This window comes from Halichoerus grypus, chromosome 2 (assembly GCF_964656455.1).
Source record: "Halichoerus grypus chromosome 2, mHalGry1.hap1.1, whole genome shotgun sequence".
Taxonomy (NCBI): Eukaryota; Metazoa; Chordata; class Mammalia; order Carnivora; family Phocidae; genus Halichoerus; species Halichoerus grypus.
Genome location: NC_135713.1, coordinates 160,844,653 through 160,870,705, shown reverse-complemented (window position 1 = coordinate 160,870,705; position 26,053 = coordinate 160,844,653). Strand labels below are relative to the sequence as shown.

General features: G+C 60.9%; 1 protein-coding gene across 1 annotated transcript in view; it reads left to right on the top strand.

Moving 5' to 3' along the window:
- The first annotated feature begins 1,552 nt into the window (after positions 1–1,552).
- Positions 1,553–26,053, top strand: part of MYO15A (myosin XVA) — a 49,211-nt gene continuing 24,710 nt past the window's right edge. The window contains exons 1-29 of the mRNA XM_036113052.2: positions 1,553–5,110; positions 7,182–7,264; positions 7,589–7,652; positions 8,257–8,366; positions 8,710–8,784; positions 9,037–9,127; positions 12,721–12,726; positions 13,049–13,152; positions 13,292–13,355; positions 14,254–14,367; positions 14,832–14,993; positions 16,103–16,216; positions 16,683–16,741; positions 16,833–16,956; positions 17,218–17,313; positions 17,740–17,871; positions 18,314–18,439; positions 19,084–19,161; positions 19,945–20,093; positions 20,210–20,255; positions 20,444–20,568; positions 20,866–20,983; positions 21,232–21,407; positions 21,856–21,938; positions 22,632–22,687; positions 22,784–22,865; positions 22,951–23,081; positions 23,571–23,666; positions 24,700–24,935. Coding sequence (XP_035968945.2) covers positions 1,553–5,110; positions 7,182–7,264; positions 7,589–7,652; positions 8,257–8,366; positions 8,710–8,784; positions 9,037–9,127; positions 12,721–12,726; positions 13,049–13,152; positions 13,292–13,355; positions 14,254–14,367; positions 14,832–14,993; positions 16,103–16,216; positions 16,683–16,741; positions 16,833–16,956; positions 17,218–17,313; positions 17,740–17,871; positions 18,314–18,439; positions 19,084–19,161; positions 19,945–20,093; positions 20,210–20,255; positions 20,444–20,568; positions 20,866–20,983; positions 21,232–21,407; positions 21,856–21,938; positions 22,632–22,687; positions 22,784–22,865; positions 22,951–23,081; positions 23,571–23,666; positions 24,700–24,935 — 6,458 coding nt within the window. The remainder of the gene's footprint in view (positions 5,111–7,181; positions 7,265–7,588; positions 7,653–8,256; positions 8,367–8,709; positions 8,785–9,036; positions 9,128–12,720; positions 12,727–13,048; positions 13,153–13,291; positions 13,356–14,253; positions 14,368–14,831; positions 14,994–16,102; positions 16,217–16,682; positions 16,742–16,832; positions 16,957–17,217; positions 17,314–17,739; positions 17,872–18,313; positions 18,440–19,083; positions 19,162–19,944; positions 20,094–20,209; positions 20,256–20,443; positions 20,569–20,865; positions 20,984–21,231; positions 21,408–21,855; positions 21,939–22,631; positions 22,688–22,783; positions 22,866–22,950; positions 23,082–23,570; positions 23,667–24,699; positions 24,936–26,053) is intronic.

The following is a 26,053-nucleotide window of genomic DNA, read 5'->3' as shown; positions in this document are numbered from 1 at the left end:
CCTGGGCCATCGCTACTGACATGTCAGAGCTAAGCACCGTGGAGACCTCGGTGCCTGATGGATGGAGGCCTGCCTGGGTCTCTGGCTTGCCCAGGGGTTGGAGCAGGACCTTCAGCCCCCAAAACTCCTGGAAGGCCCAGGCTCTGGGGTCAGCTCAATTAAGCCCCTGCCTTCACCTAACATTAATTGAAGATCCGTGTTCAGCCATTCTGAGCCGTGTATGTCCAGATCCTTGATCTTTGGGCAGGGAGGGGCGGGGAGAGAACCTGAGGCCTCAGGTCCCAGAGCTGCTGCCCCTGAGTTCACACCCCCCAACCCCCTCGCCCCCCCCCACACACCCACTAACGAGCAACAACCACTACCACTTATGATGCAGATTCTCCAAAGTGGACTGGTCACTGGCCAGACAGTGGGTACCTGGCCTTGGGGTCAAATGTCCACACTGGAGCAATCAGCTGCACCCAGAGAAGGCAGGGGCCACAAGAACACTGCCTTCTCAGCAAGGGCAGAAACAGGGAGGAGAGGCCAGGGCTGGGGAGGCAACCCAGATACGAGCCATGTATGTGGCATCTCCAGCCACTTATGACACCCAGCAGCTCCATCCAGTCTTGCTTCCTCATGAAGGAGACAGGGCATGGCTTATCACTCCCATCCTACAGATGAGGAAACTGAGGCCCAGAGAGGATAAAAGGATTTCCCGAGGCCACACAGCCAGTCGCCAGCAGAGCTAGGAGTCAGAGCCAGGACTGACCCACCCTCTGTTTTTGCTACCCCAGCCCCCCGGCGTGGGGCTTCGCAAGGCCCTGCTGGAGTGCCACTAAGACACCCCCACTTTGTCCTGCCTTCTGAGCTGGCAGCCCGGTTCTCCCCAGTGCATTATTCATGTTCCCGAGAGCTGGCCAGGTCTGGTTACACTGACCACAGCCCTGGACACCTGCTCTGCCCATTCCCCTCCTCCCTTGCCCAGGACCTGCTGGGTCCAAAGTTCCCCTCCAAGGTAACTCAGCGGGCTTTGAACCTCCCACCCTGGCTCAGGAGAGGTGGCTCCCCTCTGGCCCAGGACGCATGCGCTAGGTGGATTCCCGCGGGTGGCTTCCCTGTTCTGGGACTCAGAGTCTCCCTCTGTGAAGTGGCAGTGACCCAAGCATTCACTTCGGTGGGCTGAGGCAGCTGAGGCACAGGGAGGGCTTGACCCGACAGCTCGGTCGTCCTCAGGGCGATTCTCAGGCCAAGATGGTCGCCCCCAGCACAGGCCTGGGCCAGGCCTCCCCTGCTCCCTGGTAAACAACACCCACACACTTTCCACCACTGTTGGGGTGAAACCCAAGGCGGCTCAGGAGGAGATGAATTATGGATCCGCCCTCCCGGAACCCGGTGGCAGCCAGAAGCAGCTTGGCTGTCCCTCCCCAGGCCACCCAGGCCAGTCCCGGCTGCTCCCAGCCCGAGGAGGCCGCGTGTCCAGCGGCGGGCAGGAGACGCAGCGTGTCCCTCTGTCTCCAAGTCCCAGAGCTCGTGACACGGGCCGAACCCCAGTGGGGAGCAGGCAGCCACCATGGCAAAGGAGGAAGAGGATGAGAAGAAAGCTAAGAAAGCGAAAAAGGGGAAGAAGGCTCCGGAGCCGGAGAAGCCCAAACGGAGCCTGAAGGGGACGTCGCGGCTGTTCATGGGCTTCCGCGACCGCACGCCCAAGATCTCCAAGAAGGGCCAGTTCCGGAGCGCGTCGGCCTTCTTCTGGGGCCTGCACACCGGCCCGCAGAAGACCAAACGCAAGAAGAAGGCACGCACCGTGCTCAAGTCGACGTCCAAGCTCATGACGCAGATGCGCATGGGCAAGAAGAAGCGGGCGATGAAGGGCAAGAAGCCGTCGTTCATGGTCATCCGCTTCCCGGGCCGGCGCGGCTACGGCCGCCTGCGGCCGCGCGCCCAGTCGCTCAGCAAGGCGTCCACGGCCATCAACTGGCTCACCAAGAAGTTCCTCATCAAGAAGGCCGAGGAGTCCGGCAGCGAGCAGGCCTCGCTGGACGCCTGGCTCAACCGCTCGGGCTCCCGCGTGGGCTCCCGCAAGCTGCCCTTCCCGTCGGGCGCCGACATCCTGCGGCAGGGAGGCCGCCTCCGGAGGTTCCCCCGCAGCCGCAGCATCTACGCGTCCGGCGAGCCGGTGGGCTTCCTGCCCTTCGAGGACGAGGCCCCGTTCCGGCCCTCGGGCTCCCGCAAGTCGCTGTACGGGCTCGAGGGCTTCCAGGACCTGGGCGAGTATTACGACTACCACCGCGAGGGTGACGACCACTACGACCGGCAGTCGCTCTACCAGTACGAGGAGGAGGAGCCCTACCTGGGCTACAGCCCCTACGGCCCCTACGGCCCCTACGACCCCTACGACCCCGCCTGGCCGCCCTACGGAGACCACCCCCACGGGTACCCGCCCGAGGACCCCTACGACTACTACCACCCGGACTATTACGGCGGCCCCTACTACCCCACATACCCCTACGGCTACGGCTACGACGATTACGAGCCCCCGTACGCGCCCCCGCCGGGGTACGCGTCCCCCTACAGCTACTATGATGCGTACCAAGGCGAGCCGTACCCGCACGGCTACGACCTGGACCCCTACGCACCTTATGAGGCGCCATACCCGCCCTACAACCGCCCGTACGACCTCCCGTACGACGTACCCTATTTTGATCCCTACGGGCTGCCCTACGGCGCCCCCTATGGCGCCCCCTACGCCGAAGACATCTACGGTGGCGGGGACCCGGCCATCTACCCGCCCGAAGCGCCCTATCTTTACCCAGAGGAGCCGGCCTTCGCGTACCCGTGGGTGCCGCCGCCCATCCTGTCGCCCCACAACCCGTACGCCCACGCCATGGATGACATCGCGGAGCTGGAGGAGCCGGAGGAGGCGGGCGGCGAGCGGCAGAGCACCTCGTTCCGCCTGCCCAGTGCGGCCTTCTTCGAGCAGCAAGGCATGGACAAGCCCGCCAGGTCCAAGCTGTCCCTCATCCGCAGGTTCCGCCTCTTCCCGCGGCCCCAGGTGAAGCTGTTCGGGAAGGAGAAGCTGGACGTGTCCCTGCCCCCGTCCCTGGACATCCCTCTGCCCTTGGGGGATGCGGACGAAGACGAGGAAGAGGAGGAGATGCCCCCGCGGCCCCGGGGGCCCTACGCGCACCCCTTTTGGGGTTTCCTCACGCCGCGCCAGCGCAACCTCCAGCGCGCCCTGTCCGCCTTCGGCGCCCGCCGCGGCCTGGGCTTCGGCCCCGACTGGGGCCGCCCCCCGCCTCGCCCGGCCACCTCGCTGGCGAGGTTCCTCAAAAAGACGCTGTCGGAAAAGCAGCCCACCCCGCGGCTCAGGTGCAGCCAGAAGGCGCGGCTGCGAGGCCCGGCGGTCCGGGAGGCGGCCTACAAGCGCTTCGGCTACAAGCTGGCCGGCATGGACCCCGAGCGGCCCGGCACGCCCATCGTGCTGCGGAGGGCCGAGGCGCGGGCGCGCAACAACAACAACTCGTGCCGGCCGCCCGCGCCCCCGCCCCGGCCGCCCTCCCACTGGAGCGCGCTCCTCTCCCCGCCCGCGCCCCCAGCCGCCCCGCCGCTAGCCCCGGCCCTCTCCGGCCTGCCCCGGGCCGCGTTGCCCGACGGCTCCCTCCGCCGGCACCCGCCGCCCTGGGCCGCGCCGGCTCACGTGCCCCTCACGCCCCCCGCCCGCTGGTGGGCCTTCGTGGAGCCCCCGCCCGCGAACCCCGAGGTCCCCCCCGAGCTGCTGGCCGTCCCGGGCCCCCGGCCCTCCTTCAGGGGCTCCCGCCGGCGCCCCGCGGCCTTCGGCCTTCCCTGGACCCCGCTGCCCTCGCGCCAGCCTTCGCTGAGGAGCCTGCCCCGCCTGGGCTACCGCTCACCCGCGGGGGGCCCGTCCCCTCAGCCATCCCTCCGCGCCCCGCCTTTCCAGCCTCCCTTCTCGCCCCCGCCCCGCCGGCCCCGCTCGCTGCGGGAGCCCTCGACCCCGCGCCGCCTCTCTGGGCGCCTGGGCCCACCCCGCTCGCCCGTGCTGGGCTCCCCGCGGCCGCCCTCGCCGCCCCCTCTGTTGGGCCACAGCTCGCGGTGCCGCTCCTTCAACCTGCCCTCGCGCCTCCCGCACGCGTGGCGCCGCCACAGTGAGCCGCCCACCAGGGCCGTGAAGCCGCGGGTGCGCCAGCCCTTTCCCCCGCCTCCCAGCGCCGGCTCCTGGCCCGTGGCGGCAGCTGCCCCTGAGCCCCGGGAGAGCCGGCGCGAGTCTGAGGACTCAGCCACACCCTGGACGGTGCCCCCACTGGCCCCCAGCTGGGACGTGGACATGCCGCGCCCCCGGCGCCCACCCTCACCCTGGCCAGGAGGTGCAGGCAGCCGCCGTGGCTTTTCCAGGCCACCCCCTGTGCCCGAAAACCCCTTCCTCCAGCACGTGGGCCCTGTGCCGTGCCCTGCCTCCCGGCCTGAGGAAGCAGCCTCGGACCTGACCAGTGTCTTCCTGGGTAGATACCACGACCCAGGGCCTGGACAATTGGTAAAATCAGCCAGCCTGATCCCTGAGAAGCCGGAAGAGGCCACTCTGGGGGAGCTTCAGCCACCAGCAGAGCCTGAGCCCCGGACCTCGACACCCCCCAAGGATTCCCCGCCAGAGCGGAAGGCGCTAAGGCTCAGCCTCTCCTACCCACTGGCCACGTGTGATAAGATGAGAGCCACATGGCCACCGTGGCGCCGCTGGGGGACACTGCCCAGTGTCCCAGCCCACTTGGCACCCACTAGGGCCCCAGGGCCCCTGCCCAAGGCGGGTGAGCAGCGCCGGGCAGGCCCTGGGCGATTTGCGGTGGTCATGCCACAGGTGCAAAAGCTCAGTGCTTTCCAGCGAGTTCATCCTGCCGCCCTGCAGCCCCCTGTCCAGGTGACCCAGGACCCAGAGCCCTGCCCCAAGCCAAGAGCCTGGAGTTTGCTCTGGTCCTGTTTCTGGCTGCCGGCAGAGACCCATCGACCCTGGCCACGAGTGCTCGCCAGCCCCCAGTCCTGCCGCCTGGGCCCTGGAGCCAATTCCCTGCCCCATGGGGGCCCCTGGGACGAAGTTGGCCCCAAAAGCTGGTGGAACAAGGTATGAGAGCATAGGTCAGAGGGAGGGTTTGGGGGTTCGGTCCTGAGAGACAGGGCAGGAGACAGCCTCACGATCCTGGTGAGCCGCCGCCTGCTTGGGCTTCAGTTTTCCCATCTGTAACCTGAGGAGAACAGCCTTTGGGCTCCCAGAGCCTCTGGGAGATTGAACAAGAGGATGCCCAGCACAGGTGGGCACGGTGCAGAGACTCCAGAAACTCCTCCCGGTCAGTTTAGGGAAGGGATCTTGTCCCAGCCTGTGCTCTGGGCCAGTCTGGATGGCGTGTCTGTCCCCAGCAGCCCCTCAGAGATTTTGTCTGAGTACAGAACTTCAGGACATGCCTGTCCACCCTGTCCCATCCTCACATCCACGTCCATACTGTTTCTCTTGCCACCTGCTGACCCTTCCCCGGGCTGGAGTCTTTCTCTTTTGACTTCCTGCTTAAGGGCAGTTCCCTGGGCTGCAGGATTCTGAACTGTCCGAGGGCGAGGGGCTCAGGAACCAAACTTCCAGTGTGCTCATGGAATGGGGAGGAAACTGAGGCCCAGAAGGTCACACGGCGGATCAGGGGCCAGCCCAGGAGTCTGTCTGGGCCCCCCTGTGCGGTGCAGGGCAGGTGGCTTGTCTGAAGGGTGCCAAGCTCGTGCCTGGCTACCATGCTCATGGCGGAACGCGAGCCCGATGCTGGGTGGCCCTCAGTGCAGGGGGGTGGTCACCGGAGACTCCCCCGGGACGCCTGGGGTGGGCGGGGCACGCCGGGGCGGCGGGTGTTTCTCAGTCTCTGCACACGGTGCCCCGGGGAGCGGGCGGCTGGCCGGCCCGGCAATGGCGACCGGGGCGGCCTGGCTGCTGGGGGGACCCTGGCCCCGGCGCCGGGTGCCCCGTGCCGTGTGGGCCGCAGCATTGTGGGAGCGGGGCGCGGGGCGCCCAGGGGTGAGGGGCAAGGATGCCTGGGCCCTCCTCACTCTGGAATACGTGAGTGGCTGAATTATTCAGGGTTTGTGGCCACTGGCGCACATGGCCAGACGGGTGGGCGGGAGGCCAGGGCCTCCAGGGTGATACTCGCTGTGCCCTACTTAGCGGCCTGGTGACAGGCATGCAGCATGCAGGGCTCCCTCCTGGTGTCCCCTTTCCTGGCCTGCTCAGAGAAGGGTGCGGGCTGGATCCGAGAGGCTGCAAAGGCGGGATGCACACAAACAGGCTTTTATGCCTGGGACACGTTCTTAGGCGTACTGTGGCCAAACCGGGAAAGCCGGGATGTGTACTGCGTGTGCGCCAGGGTCTGAGCAAATGTGGCATCCTTGGTGGCGCGAGTGTGCATGTAGATGGGCCCGGTGGAGATCCCGCAGCCCACAGGTGGGGGTTGAGACCCCCCCGCCCAGCTGTGGTTGAGACAGCCCCGGCCCTCCACGCACTTGTGAATGGGTCAGCTGGACATTGAGAGCATGTGCCTACGCATGTGAGTGTCTCTAGCCAGGCAGCCCAGGCCTGCATGCGTGTCCACTGGCATTTTGCAAGACCACGGTGTGTGTGAGAGTTGCATGAGCTGCAAATGCCTTTGCTTGTGGGTCTGAGTGTAGGGGGTCTACGTGTTTGCCCTGGGATGGATGCAGGGGTAGGATGCTGAGTGGGACAGTCTCAGTGTCCGCCCTCCCCGAGGCCCCCTCCACCGGGACATGGGTATTCATTAGATTGTCACATAAGCAAAGACGTGGGGTCCACCCGGGGAAAGGGTGTCAGCACTGGGAGAGCATGAGGTTGGGAGGACTTCCAGGCAGGGAACTGTGTGTGTGTGTGTGTGTGCTCGCCCCCAGGTCAAGGATACTTGGGAGCACACGGGAGCACCTGCCACAGGGAACACGTGGGCAGAGGGCAGGCATGTGCCCCATGAGTAAAGCTTGCATGCAGCCTCCACGGGCTACAGTATTCCACAGCAAGGAGGCCCCAGGACCCGGCCTGGCTTTGGCCTTGAGGTTCTCTCCTCCGCAACAGGAGCAAGTCCCAGGCATCTCCGGGCCAGGCGGCCAGGCATGGGCACCCTCCAACCAGGCCGACCACAGACTCTCTCTGACAGATGCACTCCATCCGCAACCTGCCCACCACACGCTTCCGCGAGCAGTCCCGGGAGGATGGTGTGGAGGACATGACGCAGCTGGAGTGAGTGGAGTGGGGTGGGGGGCGTCGGCAAGGGGTCACCACGGGGTTGCCCACTCCTGGCCAGAGCGCTTCCTCCTGCTAGGGGTGCCTCTCACCTCCTGGAATGTTTCCAGAGCCTCCATGCTCTCGTCTACGAAGTGGGGGGCATGCAGTGTTACAAAGCCTGGTGTGTGTGTGTGTGTGCGTGTGTGTGTGTGTGTGTGAGCTGTGAGTCACACAGGCCTGAGTTCAAATCCCAGCCTCACCACTTCCTGGCTGGGAGACCTTGGGCAAATCACTTTGCCTCTCTGTGGGCCCAGATGTCCCCTCTTCATGCCCTCCCAGAGACCTCCAGGAGACCACCGTGCTGTCCAACCTCAAGACCAGATTTGAACGGAACCTCATCTATGTAAGTCCCGGGGCTGACTCTTCCCTGGGCTCAGATCAGAAAAGTAACTGCCTTGTGGGGCCACAGTGGGAAGCAGAGATTTCTCTGCTGAGCCCCCATTTGTGGCCTCTGGTTTGAATTCTGAGGTTTCTACCATTTGAGTACAACATGCTAGGGCCTGGGGTTCTAAAATCCTAAGTCCTAACACAGAGAATTTTAGGATGGTGGGTGCCACCCACAAGGGCTCTGGACACCTCAGAATGCCCTGGCCTCCCGACTCCCAGCCCACTCCAGGCAGTGGAGATTTGACCTCACTTCGAGGAAGAAGCTTCTGGAGCCTGGCCCTGACTATGCGTAAATGAAGTACATGACAGCTGACACAGCCACCTTTGCAGATTCTTGGCTGTAGGGTTTTGCTCACTTTACTCTACTCCGAGCCTCAGCCTGGTACAGTGCCTGAAATTCCCCAACCAGAGTAGATGACCTGTCGAGCTGTGAGAGGGCCCCAGGCGCAAACACGGAGGCTCGGCAGCCAGACACCTGGCCCCATGGAAACGGGCTCCTGGAAGCAGGGGAGGAGGGCCACGAGGAGGCATAAGCCCTGAGACCACTGTCTGCCCGGCAGACCTACATCGGCAGCATCCTGGTGTCGGTGAACCCGTACCGAATGTTCGGAATCTATGGGCCAGAGCAGGTGCAGCAGTACAGCGGGCGGGCCCTGGGAGAAAATCCCCCGTGAGTGTCTCTGGGGATGGGGAGGGGGCTGTCCTGGGCTCTCCCGGGTCCCTCTGCCTGACCTTAGCGAGTCCCCGCCTGCCCCTGAGCCAGGGGTAGGGCCACCTAGTGGTGAGCAGCCCACCTGTTCGGCCCAGTGGTCTCTCTCCGAGTCTGGCCACAGTCCTCCCTAGGTTGGAGGCCACTGTGGCTCCGACCAGAATGGGGCAGGGAGCATTTCCCCAGGGTGAAGGGTGGAGCAGAACTGGCTGCTTGGGTGGACAGAGATGCTCACCTACCTGACCCCTGAGGGGTATGAGAGGCAGGGTCCTGTCTCAGTGATACCTGTGGCCTGTCTCTCCAGGCACCTCTTTGCAATTGCAAATCTTGCTTTCGCCAAAATGCTTGATGCCAAACAGAACCAGTGCATAATCATCAGGTGGGTCAGGCTGGGGATTTCAGTGTGCGTGGGGCAGGGTGGGGGTGGGGGAATGTATGGGAGGAATCTCAGATGAAAGGTCTGCATCAGGCCAGACCCGCTGTGGGAGCTGGGAAAAATCACTCGGCATCTCTGGGCCGGCCCACCCGTGTCCTCTTGTGCCGTAGGAGGTCAAAGAAGGGTAAGGGTAGGGGGGAGCCCAGAAGAGGCAGAGACCTGGTTGGTGCTCACTTTGCTCCTTTGCCCCGTCAGCGGAGAGAGTGGCTCTGGAAAAACTGAGTCTACCAAGTTGATCCTGCGCTACCTGGCCGCCATGAACCAGAAACGAGGCATCACGCAGCAGGTGAGTCTGTCCGTTGCGTGGTCTGCCTGACTTCCCGGGACTCCCGAGCTTAATGCTCCCCTTAGTGCTCTCCTCGGCCCCACTTGGAGGATGGAGAGGCTGAGGCCAGGGTTGCACTGGGAGGGCTCCCAGGACTCCAGCTCTTTCTGCCACCACCCTCCCCACCCAGGGCTTGGCTGCAAGGGAGTTCCCTCCTGCCTATGCTCCAGAGCAGCTCTGGTTCCCACCCTGCTGGGCCTGGCCAGAGCAGAAGCCCCATTTCTCCTGCCTGGCCTCACCTTCCTGGTGGAGTAAGAGGAAGGATGGGCCTAGGCATGGGGGTGGGCTGCAGGAAATGCTGGGGCACTGAGGACATGGGACTGGGGGAAGTGCAGGATTGGAGCATTATGGAGAGCGCTAGGTCCTCCAAACCTGAGAATTTTAGACCCTCGGTAAAGCTTTCCTGGGGACATACTGTGTGTCAGGCCTGGGCTAGGTGATGAGGAAGTAGGCAGCAGCAATGCAGACAAATGTTCCCACCCTCATGGGAATTTCTTTACAGTAGAGAACACAGAAGGAAAGAAATACACAAGGAAATTATGTGTATGTGAAAGGGTGGGAAGTTGTGGACAAAAAAAAAAAAGCAGGGAGGAGGGTGGGGAGTTTGGAGGGTTATAATTCAAAGCATGGTGGTCAGTGAAGGCTCTACTGAGAAGGTGAGGGAGTGGGCCCTGAAGACATCTCACGGAAGAGCAAACAGGCAGAGGGAAGAGCAAGTGCAAAGGCCCTGGGGTGCAAGGAGGTCTGATGTGCCCAGGGGATGGCAAAGTGGCATCATGGAGTCCAGGTGAGGGAGGACAGTGGCTTTGGCCAGGGAGATAGTGACAGAGATGGTGAGCACAGCTAGACCCGGGTGCAGTTTATTTATTTATTTTTTTTTTTTTTAAAGATTTTATTTATTTATTTGACAGAGAGATACACAGCAAGAGAGGGAACACAAGCAGGGGGAGTGGGAGAGGGAGAAGCAGGCTTCCCGCTGATCAGGGAGCCCAATGCGGGGCTTGATCCCAGGACCCTGGGACCGTGACCTGAGCTGAAGGCAGACGCTTAACCATCTGAGCCCCCCAGGTGCCCCCCAGGTGCAGTTTCAAGGGCAGCCAGTGACTTGCTGAGGGACCAGATTGGGGTGTGAGAGAGGGGATTGGTCCAAGGGTAACCCCAGGCATTTGGCCTGAGCCATAGGCCGCGTGGAGCTGCCATTGGCTATGTGGGCAGGGCTGTGGAGAAAAGGCAGTCTTTTCTTCTGAGGAATCTGCTGGGCGTCCTTACAGAGATGGTGGGAAATTGGTGGATACACCATGAGCCTGGAACTCAGGGAAGGTGAGGCTGGAGGCAAAGGCCCAGCAACTCAGACTCCAGAACCTCCCTTTGCTCTAGGTGGGGCTTTCAAAACCTCTAAGTGTAGACTTCCGGAAGGACTGGCTGGGTAGGCAGGGAAATGTGTGCTTTGAGCCCTCCTACGTCTGGTGCTTTAGATATGGGGTCACACTAGAGCCGCACACAGGCCCCGGGAGGCAGGTACGTTTGTGTCCATTTATGGACTGGGAAACGGGGGTCTGGGAAGGGAGAGCACTTACCCCATGTCCGGAAGGGTGGGGGCAGAGGAGGTGGGATCTGAAGCTCAAGGCAGAGAGCAGTCTTGGCAGGGGTGAGGGAGGACGGTCAGAGGGGTGGAACGTGGCTGGGTCTGGGGGTTTCTGTGCCAGGCCTTCTGTAGGTGTGAGGACGGGCCTGCCAGATGCAATGCTGTGGGCTCATTTCCTAGCTGCCGCTCTGCCCTGCTCACGTAATCTGACAGTCCTTACCTAGGGTCGGTTTTAGGTATGGCTGGATCCAGGGTCTTAAACGATGTCCCTTGTTTGGGCGCTATCCTCCCCATCTAGGGGCATCATTCTCAACCTCTCTCCCATCGATCAGCAAGATAGTGCCACAGTGTACCACCCACACCTCCCAACGTGCCCAGAAAAGTCTCAGGGTTTCCTCTTGTTGGACTGGTTTGGGCCACCTGTCCTCACTGGGCCCAGTTGTGCCTCAATGGGCCGAGGCCCAGGCCACAGGCTCTGCCTCTGGGCTGGGAATGCGACAAGTGTTCCCCGGGGGGTGGAAGGTGGCTGGATGCTGCCCAGCCCAAACCACAGGCTATCCCCCGACCTGCGGGTTGAGCTAGAGGGCCCCACAGGACCACATGTTCACCCGTCCAGCCCAGCAGTCCTCTCCCCAGCCCCCGGCTGGGCATTAGGGACAGAGGAGTGGCTCACTCCACACTCAGATGTCCGCAAGGGGATTTCAGACTAGGGGATGGCATAGGCCAAAGTCCAGGCAGACCCCAACTCACTGAACAACCACAGGCCAGCTCCCACTCTCGCCTGGGCCGCAGTCTACTCCTTTGTATGATGGACATAGTATTTCCTGGGCTAAATGGGACCATGAGCGTGAACAGATGGAAGGAACTGGCACCTTCCCCAAAGTAACATTTCTGCAGAGAGCGGGCCTTCCCTGCTTCTTTCCTGAGAATTTATCCCGAGGAAATGACTCAGCCCGAAAACGCTGTGTACACAGATACGTGCATGCTTGGCGCGGTGTTGTGATCTCTCTCTTGGACTCTGGAGTCCCCGGGCACACTACCTCACCTTTCCAAGTCTGTTTCCTGATCTGTGCAATGGGTGCATCAGTACCTACCTTGCAGGGTGGTTAACAGCCATATAATTAGGGCAAAGGGTCTGGCACGTGGTGGTTGCCTAATACACGGGAGCTGGGACTGGCTCTGGCTTGGGCAGCTCTGCGGTCCGAAAATGCTGGGCCTTGTGTCATCCGTTCAGCAGATATTGTTTGAGGGTTTCCGATGCTCCTGGTCCGGTGTAGATGCTGGAGACCCAGAGATTGCACACAAAGATTCTTGCCTGTGGAGGCTTACATTCTGGGGGGGGGGGGTGCGGGTTGGGGGGGCGGGGAGACAGGATACAAGGAAGTGAGAGGATTTGCCAGCAGAGGGCTACAGAAGGAGAGAACTCTGGTCCAGAGGCCGGCGTGGGCCTGGGTGAGTCAGGTGGGCTGTGCAGGGCGAGGGAGGGAAGAAGGGGAGATGGGACCAACCAGGAGCTTGGCTGTGCAAGGGCTTGGCTTGGAGCCTGAGTGACGTGGAAGCCATGAGGGGAAACATGACCTAACACAGGTTTTCAAAGGACCCCCCGAGGGAGAAGGCCAGGATCAGGAAGGCGGCTCCTCTGGGAGCCCAGGTGATTGACCAGTGGTGGTGGCCACGGGGATGGGGTAAAGAGGACATCCCCAGAACCTTTTGGCAGGTAGACCCAGCAGACTCCCACACCCTGGGGTCACACTGCAGTCTCCAGGCCCAGACAGCTGGGGTCTCGAAGGTTCATGGGTTTGCTCTCACCTGGCAAAGCCCCTGCCCACCCCAGTGGCCCAAAGGTGTTGGTGGTCCCTCCATGGTCTAAGGCCCCTGGCATCCTGGAGGGAGAGGGTTCAGTGCTACAGGTGACCTGCTTCTGTTCTTGTTCTTCTCTCCTCCTCCTCTGTCCTGGGTGCTCCTGAAGATAAAGGTACTTGGGAGTGTGCGTGTGTGTGTGTGTGATGGCAGGATGGGCAGGAAGGGGCATCCAGCGGCCTGTCCTGGCTGGGGGCTGCTGTGGGAGGGGCTGGGGTCTGGGAGAGGGTAGCTGTGGCCTGATGTGGGGGTTGACAGCATGAGGGGTGTTGGGGGGCACTGGGGAGACCCAAGGATTCTACAAGGAGCCCACCTGCAGTTGCCCCTCACACAGGGGGTCCTAGGGGAGGTCCGTGTCTGCGAAAACCTAGGGGTGGCCCTAGCTATGCTCCCTACTCCAGGCCCCCAGAACAATTCCCACATCTTCTGGGGTCCAGATCCTGGAGGCAACACCCCTCTTGGAGTCCTTTGGTAACGCCAAAACTGTCAGGAACGACAACTCCAGCCGCTTCGGGAAGTTCGTGGAGGTCTTTCTGGAAGGGTGAGTGGGGCGGTGGAGGGAGGGGCCCCACAAGGCCTTGCGGTGCACCCCATGTCCTGGTGCAGCCCCTTAGTGCCCACACCAGCCACCCCACCCACCCCCCTACCCTGCACAAGCTGACTGTGCTCCCCCTCCCCAGGGGCGTGATTTCTGGTGCCATAACCTCCCAGTACCTGCTCGAGAAATCCAGGATTGTGTTTCAGGTGGGACAGGCCCCCCCGGGCCCTCGTGTGCTGAGACGGGCTGGGGCTAGGCAGATACTCAGAGCCTGGCACCTGGTGGGGCTGGGGCAATGCTGAATTAATGAACAGGGATGTGTGTCTGTGTGAGCATGTGATCTCCCCTCTCTCACCCCCTCCAGCCACACTGGCCCTTTCTTGTGCCTGAAACACCAGCCATGATCCTGCCTCAGAACCTTTGTACCTACGATTTCTTCCCTCTGAGCACCCCTCCCCCTAGACACCCACGTGACCCAACCCCTCATCTCCTCCAAGTCTTCCCTGAAATGGCACCTGCTCAGGGAAGCTACCCCATTTAAGATGAAGCCCCTCTCCACCCCACCAGGACCCCCCAGCCCCTTCCCTGCGTTATTCCTCCCCAGAGCACTCTGTTCTGTCGGACATGTCTTATTGTCCCCAGCGACTTGCTGGGTGGGTGTCTATCTCCGGAGCTAGCAGCTGGGCTCCAGGAGGTCGAGGGCTTCTGTGTCCCTTGTTCCCCGCTGGATCTCAAGGGCCTACAACAGGGCCTGGGGTGCAGTTGGCGCTCAGCCGCCCTGGCTGAGTAAACCAGCAGGAGGCCCTGTGTGTGCACATCTGGGCCACGGACAGAGCACATGGAGGTGTGCGCGCCCGGTGTGCACAAGAGAAGAAAGGCTGCCTTTCTCTCAGTCCTCCAAACAAAATTAAATCCTGACCAGCATTCCAGCGCTTCTCTGCCCCCGGCCCCGGCCCCAGTCAGAGCCAGGCTGGGGGCTCACTCGTCCCAGGTGCCCGGTCTCACCTGTATCAGTATGGGCGGGCACACCTGGCCTTGTATGTGTGTCGGGGGCTCATCTAGGTGGGTGGCTCCCTTCTCTGCACCCACCCACCCACCCTGCAGGCCAAAAACGAAAGGAACTACCACATCTTCTATGAGCTGCTAGCCGGGTTGCCCGCCCAGCTGCGGCAGGCCTTCAGTCTGCAGGAGGCTGAGACCTACTACTACCTGAACCAGGTGAGCACTGGCAGGCATCCAGGGGCCCCCAGGCCTGGCACCCCTGCCGCATCACCCTGGGCAGGCTGAGAGAACCAACTCATGGTGTCCTAATAGCCTGTGAAGGTGATGGGGCGGGGGGGGGGGGGGCACGACTTTGGATTTAAAGTGTCTCATCACGACAAGGGTGACAGGCATTTTTAGGGTCCAAAGTGGGGGAAGAGGAGACCTCCCTGACTTCATTTCTCTATAACCTAGAACAAAGCTAAGCAGCCTGGAGTTACGGCACTTCCCCTTTTGTGCCTCAGTTTCCTCATCTGTGAAATGGGGACAGCATAAGACCGCTTTTTAGGGATGTAGTGGCGACTATATGAGCGAACATCTATAAAGCGCTTGATCATGGCCTGCCTCCTGGCCCGTGGGGGTGGAACAGAGCTGGAGTGCCTGCCCAGGGTCCCTGACCCCCGGCCCCTGCCCTGGGCCAGGGCGGGAACTGTGAGATCTCAGGGAAGAGTGACTCCAACGACTTCCGCCGGCTCCTGGCCGCTATGGAGGTGCTGGGCTTCAGTGGTGAGGACCAGGACAGCATCTTCCGCATCCTGGCCTCCATCCTGCACCTGGGCAACGTCTACTTCGAGAAATATGAGGTGAGAGAGCCCACAGCCTGCCGTGGGGCCCTGGCATCCTCAGGACACAGGTCATCTCCTCAGAGGCTTGGGGGACATGGATATTTGCCTTTCCGGGGTACGCCATGCGCATTTCATTTGTTCTCTCTCCCACCCCTGCCCCCACCATTGGGGTCATTCCTCTTTTTTTCTTATTGATGTATGAGAGCTTTTTACATATGAGAAGAAAACCAACCCTTTGTCCTTGATGGGAATTGCCAGTATGTTTTCTGGCTTGTCATTTGTATTTTGATGTGTATCCAGGTGTTTTTTTTGTTTTTGTTTTTTATTGGTGTTTTGCTTGGTGGTTGGTTTGTTCTGTTTTGGTTTGGTTTTTTGCCATGTAGATTTTTCAGGTATTTTATTTATGAATCTTTTCTTAAATAAAATTTAGATTTTGTATCATTTTTAGAGAGACACTTATCTCTCTAAAATTGTAACAGCTTTCTCCCATCATTTTTTTCAAAACTTTTTATGGTGTGTTTGTGTGTGTTCACATTTAATCTTTGGTTCGTCAGGAATTTATCCCCGTAAGGTGTGAGGTAGGAACGCAATTCCTTTTTTTCCATACAATTATTCAATTACCCTAATCCTGTAATTGAAGAAATAAATATTTATCATGTACTAAATTCTCACGTACATTTATGCCTAATTCTTGATTTCCTGTTGTGCTTCATTAAACTGTGTTGTGTGTCTATCTCCACACTGTTTTGTTTGTTTAAGATTTTATTTATTTATTTGAGAGAGAGAGAGAGAGAGAGCACGAGCAGGGGGAGGAGTAGAGGGAGAGGGAGAAGCGGGTTCCCTGCTGAGCAGGGAGCCCAACCCTGGGCTCCATCCCAGGACCCTGAGGTCATGACCCAAGCTGAGGGCAGACGCTTAACCGACTGAGCCACCCAGACGCCCCTAAAATTCTCTACAGTGTTTTAATTATTGTAACTTTATAACGTGTTTGACTGTCTTGTAGGGTCCCCTTCACTCCCCTTCTATCTCAGAATTTTCCTGGTTTTTCTAGCCTGTTCATGTTTTTTATATGAACTTTAAATTGAGTTATCTACTTTAAAACACACTGCTGTTGGTATTTGGCATAGACGGACGCGCAGGAGACGGCCTCGGTGGTGAGTGCCCGGGAGATCCAGGCCGTGGCCGAGCTGCTGCAGATCTCCCCCGAGGGCCTGCAGAAGGCCATCACCTTCAAAGTGACCGTGAGTCCCCGGGCCCCGGAGCTGTCAGAGCCTCCCGCCTGCACTTGGACGACGTAGGCTGCTCCCTCCACCTCAAATGCTCTTCCCTTTCCTACACGTACTCATCCTTCAAGACCTGATGCAAGCATCCCCCCATCCAGGGAGCCGCCCCCACCCCTGTCTGGGTCATTACCTCCCCTGGGCTCTCACAGCCCCCGGCCCTTTGTCCCTTCCCAAGGCTGATCTCGCTGGGTCTGTCTGCTTATGCCTCTGTCTCCCCCATTAGACCAGCGGCCCTGCCCCCGCCAGCTGCATAGCCAGGCGGAAGGGGGATGAGTGTGTCCTGTTCTGCCCCTGGCCGGCTGTGTGCTTGACACCAGTCACACCATCATTCTGGCTCTCTTCCCCGTGCCCCCCCTGATCCTCCGGGGGCTTCCTGGAGGTGGCGGCCAGCCCGCTGTCATTCAGGGGCCTCATCCCTCCCCAGGAGACAATGCGAGAGAAGATCTTCACCCCGCTGACCGTGGAGAGTGCCGTGGATGCCAGGTGAGGCCTTGCTCCTCCCCGCCCGACCCCCAGATCCCTGCCCCCCACCCCCGCACCGTGCCCACCTGGCCCAGCACCATCTCTGCTCCAGAGACGCCATCGCCAAGGTGTTGTACGCGCTGCTCTTCGGCTGGCTCATCGCCCGGGTCAACGCACTGGTGTCTCCCCGGCAGGACACGCTGTCCATCGCCATCCTGGATATCTATGGCTTCGAGGTAGGGCTGCACGGGTGGGTGAGGGGCAGGGGACATAAAGCCTCATCTCCCTCCCTTCGCTGTCGACAGCATACACCGTCATCTGCCCCTGATCTCCTCTCCTTCACTCACGCACAAGCACTCCCCGAGGCCACGGAAGGCGGGGGGGGGGGGGGGCGGGGGGGCACTGGGCGGCCGGGGCCAGGGAGCGGGGCCCTGGGTGGGGACACGTGAGCTACTGGCCAAGGAGGGAGCAGCCCAGCCTCACCGCCCACCTGGCAGGACCTGAGCTTCAACAGCTTCGAGCAGCTGTGCATCAACTATGCAAACGAGAACCTTCAGTACCTTTTCAACAAGATCATCTTCCAGGAGGAGCAGGTGTGCGGAGCCTCCCTTAGCCGTCCTGTCCCCTCCTGACTGGCCAGTGGGCCTCCTTGGAGCCAGACAGGATAATGCTGGCTCTTTAAGCACAAACCGGGGGTGATCAGGCAGAGCGCCGGGAAAGGCATTCTAAGCCAAGGACCAGCACCTGTGAAGGCCTGTGCTCTGGACGGGGAAGATGCTGGGTGCTGAGCTGACAAAAGCCCTCTTGTGGTGGTGGTGGGGGTCCTCCCCTGCTTCAGGGCTGTCCCAGGCGGAGGGTGGAACAGGGCTCAGAGATGGTTCGTGTTGCCGTCCTAGGGAGTGAGCTTCCTATGCAGGCAGAAATGCCCCTGGCCAGGCCCCTTCAGATGGATCCCGCCTGGGAGGCAGGGTGGATGGGGCCTGGGCAGGGTGAGGAGGCTGAGCGCCTGACGCCCGCAGGAGGAGTACATCCGGGAACAGATCGACTGGCGGGAGATCACCTTTGCCGACAATCAGCCGTGCATCAACCTCATCTCACTAAAGCCCTATGGTATCCTGCGCATCCTCGATGACCAGTGTTGCTTTCCCCAGGTGAGCCACGGGCGCTGTGTGAGCCTGGTCAGGTCGCTCAGCGTCTCTGAGCCTCATGTCCTCATCAGGCCTAGGTCCTGCCTTCTCTGCTCTGGCCTGGGGGACAGGAGCTCGGGACACCCAACCTGCCATTCACGACCTGGGTGATGGAGGCTGGATAGGGGGCTGTGGGTGTCCAGAGGAGGGTACCAGCCTGGGAAGTCACAGAAGGCTTCCCGGAGGAGGTGACCTTGAGGTTGGGCCTCAAACTCTGATTGGAAGACACAAGTGGGGGGGGTCTACTTAAGCCTCCCCACTTAGGACAGTGGGCAGCCGGAGGCGGCTGTGATTTGCTCCCTCCCAGCGCTTGCCGGGAAGCAGTCCAGGCTGGAGGGTCTGCCACTAGCCCCGGAACAGGGTGCCCAGGTCCCCTGCCCCCCCTCTGACCCCTGCCTGCCCACAGGCCACAGACCACACGTTTCTGCAGAAGTGCCATTACCACCACGGCGCCAACCCGCTCTACTCCAAGCCCAAGATGCCGCTGCCCGAGTTCACCATCAAGCACTACGCAGGCAAAGTCACCTATCAGGTGAGACCCCGGACAGCCTGCACGGCCTCTGGTGCCTCTGGCCCCCTGCTGATCCTCAGCTGTGTGACCTCAGGCAAATTGCCTTACCTCTCTGGGCCTATCTCTACGACATCTGGAAAATGGGGATAATGATAGTGTGGTGAGTGTGGAAGCCTAGGGCTGCGGTGGGTGATAAAGAGTAGCTGTTATCAGTAATGATGCAGTCGCTCTGTTATCTCAGACACATTCCTGTCCTGGAGGTGTCTCAGGCCAGGATTCCAAGCTTCTGTCTCCACTTAGGCCTTGTTTTCCTCATCTGTAGGACAGACACAGGACAGTGTCCTCCACTGAGGATGGGGGCCAAGACCCAGACTGGTTATGTGCCCCCCTCCCCAGAGGATGGGAAGGGTAGTGGGGGCAGAAGGGGAGGGGACCACAGCAGGGAGAAGGGTCCAGTACCTCCTAGGACAGATAGGGAGATAGAGGCCTGTAGGGGCAGGGCCAGGGTCCCCCAGGGGCTGGGAGCCCCTGACCCGCTATAGGGAGGAAGGGAGGTAGGAAGGGAGCAGACAGGCTGATGCACACTGGGGCATGTTATCCCCCTGCCCTGTCCCCCAGGCTGCGTGGGCTCCAACCCAAGCTGCCCCCTTGTTGCCCCTTTGCAGGTGCACAAGTTCCTAGACAAGAACCATGACCAGGTGCGCCAGGATGTGCTGGATCTCTTTGTGCGGAGCCGGACACGGGTAAGCAAGCCTCATCTCCTGCTACTCTGCACCCCGCCTCCCCGAGCAGCCAGACCACCATCAGGCCCCTCTCACAGTCCAGGAAATGGGGAGGTCCCCTAGGTACCCAGGTGCTGGTCCTGCCTCTGGTGCACCCTAGCTCCAGCCAGGCTCTGACCCTGATCTCAACCCTAACCCAGAGTCTTGCCTTGCTCTGTACTTTCTCCCATTTCTGGTCCTGCCCCTTGAAGGGTCGTGCCCCTAGCCAGCCCCATTGGATCGCCCTGCCTGTCCCCTGGCCCATCCTGGCCCTGCCCACCCAGCCGTGCCCTGCCCTATCCGCTCACTGAGCAGTTCTCCCAAATAGCCCTGTTGTTCTGTCACTCACCCCATTCTCTGGGCCTCCGCCTTCTTCTCTGTCAAATGGGCACCCTCCTGAGGTCATTGCCAGAGTTCATGACCGTGTGTGCAGGAGGCCACCTTGGGGCCAGGTGCACAGTCAGACTGAAGAAAAAAAGTCAGCCCGACCATGAGACAGGTCCCTTGGAAGGTGCTGTGCACCCTGACTTGAGAGGTGTGTAATCCAAGAGGACAGCGGCCTTGCAGAGAGAGGGCAGGGGCCCAGGGAGGTAGTTTTCTTATCCTTCTGGTTTGGAGATTTGACTCTTTTTGTTTTTAACACCTTTTGTCCCCACCCCCCCCACCCCCGCCCACCAACCTCTGTTTCCTCGTTTCTGTCTCTCGGCCCCCTACCCCCCTGTGTCTTCCTGTCTTTTGGCGCCTCGACCACTGCCCTGGCCTCAGGTGGTGGCACACCTCTTCTCCAGCCACACCCCACAGGCTGCCCCTCAGCGCCTGGGCAAGACCAGCTCCATCACTCGGCTCCACAAGGCACACACAGTGGCCGCTAAGTTCCAACAGTCACTCCTGGATCTGGTGGAAAAGATGGAGAGGTGAGCACGCAGGTGGGTGGGCACCCAGCCTCACCTCTGACCCACCCCACAACCTGCAGGGGTAAGCACTTCCCTTCTCTGGGGCCTCACACCGCCCTCCTCCCGCCCCTGTGCAGGTGTAACCCCTTGTTCGTACGTTGCCTGAAGCCCAACCACAAGAAGGTATGTGATGGCTGAGGTCCCTGGGAGAGTCAAATCCTCTCCCCCGTGCTGTGTGACCTGGGGCAAGTGGCTGTGCCTCTCTGGGCCTCCATCTGCCCAGCCCACTGTGGGGACTGTTTGTCATTGCTAGTGCCCGTGGCACATGGGTGGGCCAGTGTGCAAACTCCCTATCTGGGCCCTCCTTACAGGAGCCAGGCCTCTTTGAGCCAGATGTGGTAATGGCGCAGTTACGCTATTCGGGGGTGCTGGAGACTGTGCGAATCCGCAAGGAGGGCTTTCCAGTGCGCCTGCCCTTCCAGGTGTTCATCGACAGGTACCGCAGTCAGCGTGGTTCCTGAGCTCCACAGATCCTTACCCAGCTCCCCCATGGCCCCAGGAATACAGAACCCAGGCAGGACAGAGCTTGCCATGCACAGTTGCTCAGGTTGTGTACTACACAAGATCATTACGTGCTGGCTGTCACAGAGCAGATATATTTTTTGTTCCGCATTTTTTCGTACTTCTATTGTGTGTGTGTGTGTGTGTAGAGATTCCAGAGGAGTAACTTTAAGCTGTTATGACAAGTTTCCAGCAGATGGCAGTAAAGTGTCTTATTCAACTGAAACCACAGGTACCGCTGTCTAGTGCCCCTCAAACACGATCTGCCAGCCAGTGGGGACATGTGCGTGTCGCTGCTGAGCCGCCTGTGCATGGTCATGCCAAATATGTACCGCGTCGGTGTCAGCAAGGTGAGTCCCAGCCCACATGCGGCCCCTGGAAGCCTCAAGTTCAGGGGCTTCAGAACTCGAGCCAGGGCAATGCCCCGACTAAAGACTACCAGCCCAGAGGCAGTGCAGTGGAGCTTGGCCAGTGGGAGGCTAGTCCTGTCTCCGGCCCTTTGCTCGGGCCGCTCCCACTGCCTAGTTCCCCGTCGCTGCTCCTCCCACCTCTGGGCGCTCAGCCCGTCCATGCCTCACCGCCCACCTCCCCTCCTCAGCTGTTCCTCAAGGAGCACCTGCACCAGCTGCTGGAGAGCATGCGAGAGCGCGTCCTGCACCTGGCAGCCCTCACGCTTCAGCGCTGCTTCCGAGGCTTCCTCATCCGACGGCGGTTCCGCTCGCTGCGCCGCAAGATCATCCTGCTGCAGAGCCAGGCCCGGGGCTACCTGGCCAGGTGCGGGGCCCACGTGGGGCAGGACTCGCAGGCCAGGCCTGAGCTGGGGTACTAAGCTCCCCGTCCCGGAGGCGTGCAAGCTGAGAGTGGGGCCTCTGCGGGAAGGATGTTCGGACTCTCTCTGTCTCTGCGTTTGGATGATCTTCCCACCTAAGCCCCTGGCCCTTGTGATCTTTCCAGCCAAGAGGGGCCCCAGCTGGCATCCTAGGAGCCCTGGGACGACAACCCGATGGGATGCACGTGCTCCAGGCCCTGCCACTTAATTTGCTGTGTGGCCTTGGCCAAGTCACTGCGCCTCTCTGAGCTCCACAGGGCTCCCACAGTGAACCCTGGGCGCTGATACCCAGGCCAGGCTGGCGTGGGCATCTCTGCACCTTGGCCACCCTGTGATCCCAACCCCTGCCCTCCCCACCCGCCCCCCAGACACTTCTTTCCACCCCACCCTCAGGCAGCGGTATCAGCAGATGAGGAGAAATCTGGTGAAGTTCCAGTCCCTGGTGCACACGTACATGAACCACCGGCATTACCTCAAGGTGCAGGCCTACCCCTCGCCCTGCTCCTGGGAGCCAGGCGGCAGGGGGAGGGGGGAGGCACTTAGCATCCAGGAGGGGCCTCTTGGCCTCACACCGTCTTGGGTTCCAGTCCCCACTCTGCCACTCGCTAGCTGTGACCTTGGCCTTCCCTATCCTCACTTTCCCCGCCTACCCCCTGGGGTTGTGGAGGGGATTCTGTGAGAGGTTGCATGTGAAGGATTTGGCCTGTGCTGGGTTCACGGCGGGGCCTTTGGTAGTCGGGTATGATGGAATTTGTCGACCTGAGTAGCACTAGATCTATGGTTTTGCTCTTACCTTAATGCCCATCTTGGCCTGTTGTCATATAAACCAACCACCAGAAAGACAAATGTAGTCCCCAAAGCCTTGAAGAACCCCCTGGCTTCTACTGAAGGCTTTGTGGAGCCACAGAGGAGGGGACTCCGTCACACTGCCCAGAAATCCCCCTGTATTTCCCTTTCCCCGAAGTATTACTCCCTCTGCCTCGTGCCTCTGTGTCTTTCTCGATCTTTCTCCCTGCCCTTCCTGTTTATCTGGCCATACCTTTGCCTCCTCTCTGCCGCCTGGGAGGCCTTGTGCGAGCCGGCTCGAGCTGTCTCCCCCCACCCCCCGGCCCGGGGCCTGCCGTCACCTCTGCCCACCATTCCCCCGCCTTGACCATCTGCTCTCCTGCAACTGAGGGCAGAGCGGAGGCTCCGGGCGGAGGAGGCGCGGCTCCGGGAGCTGGAGGTGGGTGCGGGTGCTGGGCGGCAGCAGGGGCAAGAAGGGAGGCTGGCAGACGGGACTTGTGGCAGGCCTGCCCCTCACTCAGCGCTGTCCCTCCAGGAGCTGAGCAAGCGGGAGGTAGTGGCCGTGGGGCACCTGGAGGTACCCGCTGAGCTGGCGGGACTCTTGCAAGCTGTGGCAGGTCCGTGAGTGCTGGACGCTGTGGTGGGGGTGGGGCGCGGGCAGGAGTGGGAGTCTGGCCCTCATGCCCTCCCGCCTCCCCACAGGCCTCAGACCGGCCCGGGTGCCCCGGGTGGCCCCTGTGCGGACCCCCCGGCTCCAGGCCGAGCCCCGTGTCACACTGCCCCTGGACATCAACAACTACCCCATGGCCAAGTTTGTCCGATGCCACTTTAAGGTAAAGGCCGGCGTGGACCCACGCGGCCCTGGCCAGTGGGCACTGACCGATGAGAACTGATACTGCTGTCAGCCTGGGCCAGGCTCCTGGCCGTGCCCTGTGCTGTGGGGTATGAGCCCCTGAGGTGCTGGATCATGAGGAGCCTGGGGGCTCCAGGGGAGGGCTGGACAGAAGTGGGGGGCCCTCAGGGGCTTAGGAAGCGGCCGTTTGCCCACCAGCTGGAACTATTTCAGAAATTTACCAACCGGTCAAGCCACAGGACATCATCCCGGCTCTCATTCTGGGCTCTCCAGGGGGCTCAGATGGTCTCCACCCCCAGCCTGCTGACGGCCAGTGTCTGCCCCCCTTCAGGCCTCAGTATCCCCATCCAGCCACTGGGGAAAGGAGCCCTTACCTCTCTGGCTCTGCCCCTTCCTGGCACAGAGCAGTGGATCCAGATGTGCCCACGAGCCCCGGCTCTGGCCCCACGCCCCTGCCCTGTGCCCGCAGGAACCTGCCTTGGGGATGCTGACTGTGCCCCTGAGGACACCCCTCATGCAGCTGTCGGCAGAGTGCCATGCGGAAGCTGTGAGCGTCTTCAAGTTGGTAAGGGTCCGCCAGGCCACCTTGGAAGTCTTAGGCCGTGAGGCTCCTTGTCTTGCCCTCCTGGGTCGTCCACTAGGCCAGGCCATTTAGCCCAGCCCTCCTCTTTGGAGGAAAGACTTCTGGGGAGGGTGGGGTTGTGGGGATGGAATCTGGGCCCCTCTCTGGGCTAGGGCTAATCCCACTTTGAGGATTGGAAGCCTTTCTTCTCCCAGCCGTCTTCCTGGCAAAGAGGCTGCCCCAGAGCCTCTGTGGAGCTTCCCAGCGACACCAAGAATAGATCCAGGTCCTCTGCTCGAGGACTTCCTAGTCCGAAGGGGGAGGCAGAGCAGACCTGACCAGTGACGACTAGTGTGGACAGAGGTTAGGCACGGAGGCCAGGAAGTCTAACTGGACCCCTAATCCAGCTCTGGACAGAATCAGAGAGGGCTTCCTGGTGGGAGGGTGGGGGGTGGACATTTGAGCTAGACTGGAAGGAGTCAGAATCTGCTAACCAAGACAGATGGAAAAGGCACAGAGAGAAGAAAAAGTTGATGGAGTCAGAACACATCAATTGATGAAAGTCGGAAGGGCAGAAGCAAGAGGGGGTCCCAAGGCCCTGTCTGCCAGATCCAGAACTTGGATTTCATTCCACGGGCCCTGGGGAGCCAAGGAAGGTGCTTCCGACGGAGGGGTGTGGTCAGACATGAATGTTAAAAAGCACTCTCTGGGGCCTGGATGGAGCAGGAGGTGAGGGGCTGGCTCGAGGCCAGGGATGCAGGGAGGGGCTGGGGCTGTATGGGGAGCGCTCGTGGAAGCTTCGTGAGCAGGAGAGAAAAGTCAGTATGCGCTTTGGATCTTGACTTTTCTCATAGTTGGCACAACCCACCTGGTCATTTGGGACAGGGTATGGCAGTTTTATTGTAACCTGGGGGGCTGTTATATGACCTTTCCTGGGACACGTGGGAAGGACGTGAGAGGGGTGCATGTTGGGGGTGGTGGGACCCTGGCAGGAACCACCTTCCAAGAGGCCCAGGAGAGTCTGTCTGTGGCCCAGATCCTGCGTTTCATGGGCGACCCCCACCTGTACGGCGCCCAGGAAAACGTCTTCGGGAACTACATCGTGCAGAAGGGGCTGGCGGCGCCCGGACTGCGGGATGAGATCCTGGCACAGCTGGTCAACCAGGTGTGGCGCAACCCCAGTGCCCACAATGCCGAGCGTGGCTGGCTCTTGCTGGCTACCTGCCTCAGCGGCTTTGCACCTTCCTCGCACCTCAGCAAGTACCTGCTCAAGTGAGTGGAACCGGCCAGGGCCAGGGCCTGAGGATGGTGACACTGGCGTGAGGCCACCACCCCACCCCACCCCCGCCGGGCGGGATGTCAGAGGTCGGGCCAGGAGTGAGGTCTCTGTGCTTGCAAGCTCGGGCACCGGGGCTGGTCAGGGGCTGGTCTCTCCGTCTCCACCGGGCTCAGAGCAAGAAACAAGGGGGCAGGTCTTCACTCTGGAGGGTAGGGCTCAGGAAAAACTTGGTAAAGGACTTGCAGAGCTCAGAGGACAGCCCACACCGGCGTCTGGGGAATTTGGGAAAAAGGCGCTGATCTCTCACGTCATGGGAGTAGAGCCAGGTGGTTAGGAGGATAGACTCTGGACGCGAGAGGGTCTGGGTTCAAATCCCAGCTCAACCTCTAAAATGCCGGAAGTGCTATGCGAGTCTAGCTCTTGTCAGCATCTTGATGATATGGATGATGACAATGATGATGATGTCCCCATGCTGGGTGAGAAGGGTGATCTGCAGAAGAAAGGGCTCAGGCAGGCCCCGGGTGCAAAGCCCAGCTCTGATACTTCCCTGCTGTGTGACCTGGGGCAAGTCACTGCCCTTCTCTGAGTCTCTTTCCTCACCTGTAAATTAGGATCGGTAACAGGACCCCACCTTACAGGGGGGCTGTGAGCCTCAGAGTACCCATAGCTTCACCTGGGCCCTGTGCAGTAGGTGGGCAGCTCAGTGGGTCAGTCTTGTGAATCTGGGGCAGCAGGTTAGGACCACTGCCTTCCTGTCTGGGGCTTCCTGTGGGGACAGCTCTGGGTTCCCTCTTGCGGCCACTGGCCACCACGGGCCTGCTCCACTGTTGCTCCAGCAGCAGGGAGTGAGCCAGGGAGCCCGGTATGTGGAGTGCCTGCCCCTGGCGGGCATCAGTCTTGTTGCGCTTGGGCCAAGTTGAACCCTCATGTCCATCTCTTGTATAGATGAGAAAGTGGAGGCAGGCTCAGAGGGGGCAGATGACCCCCTGGGAGGCTTGGTGAAGGGATGGAAAGCAGAGTCTTCCAGAGTCCAAGTTCTTGCCCATACCCTGCTGCAGCCCCTACCTTGTCAATGACATTTTGCTCCAACAAGCTTTGGTGGGCCTTCCTG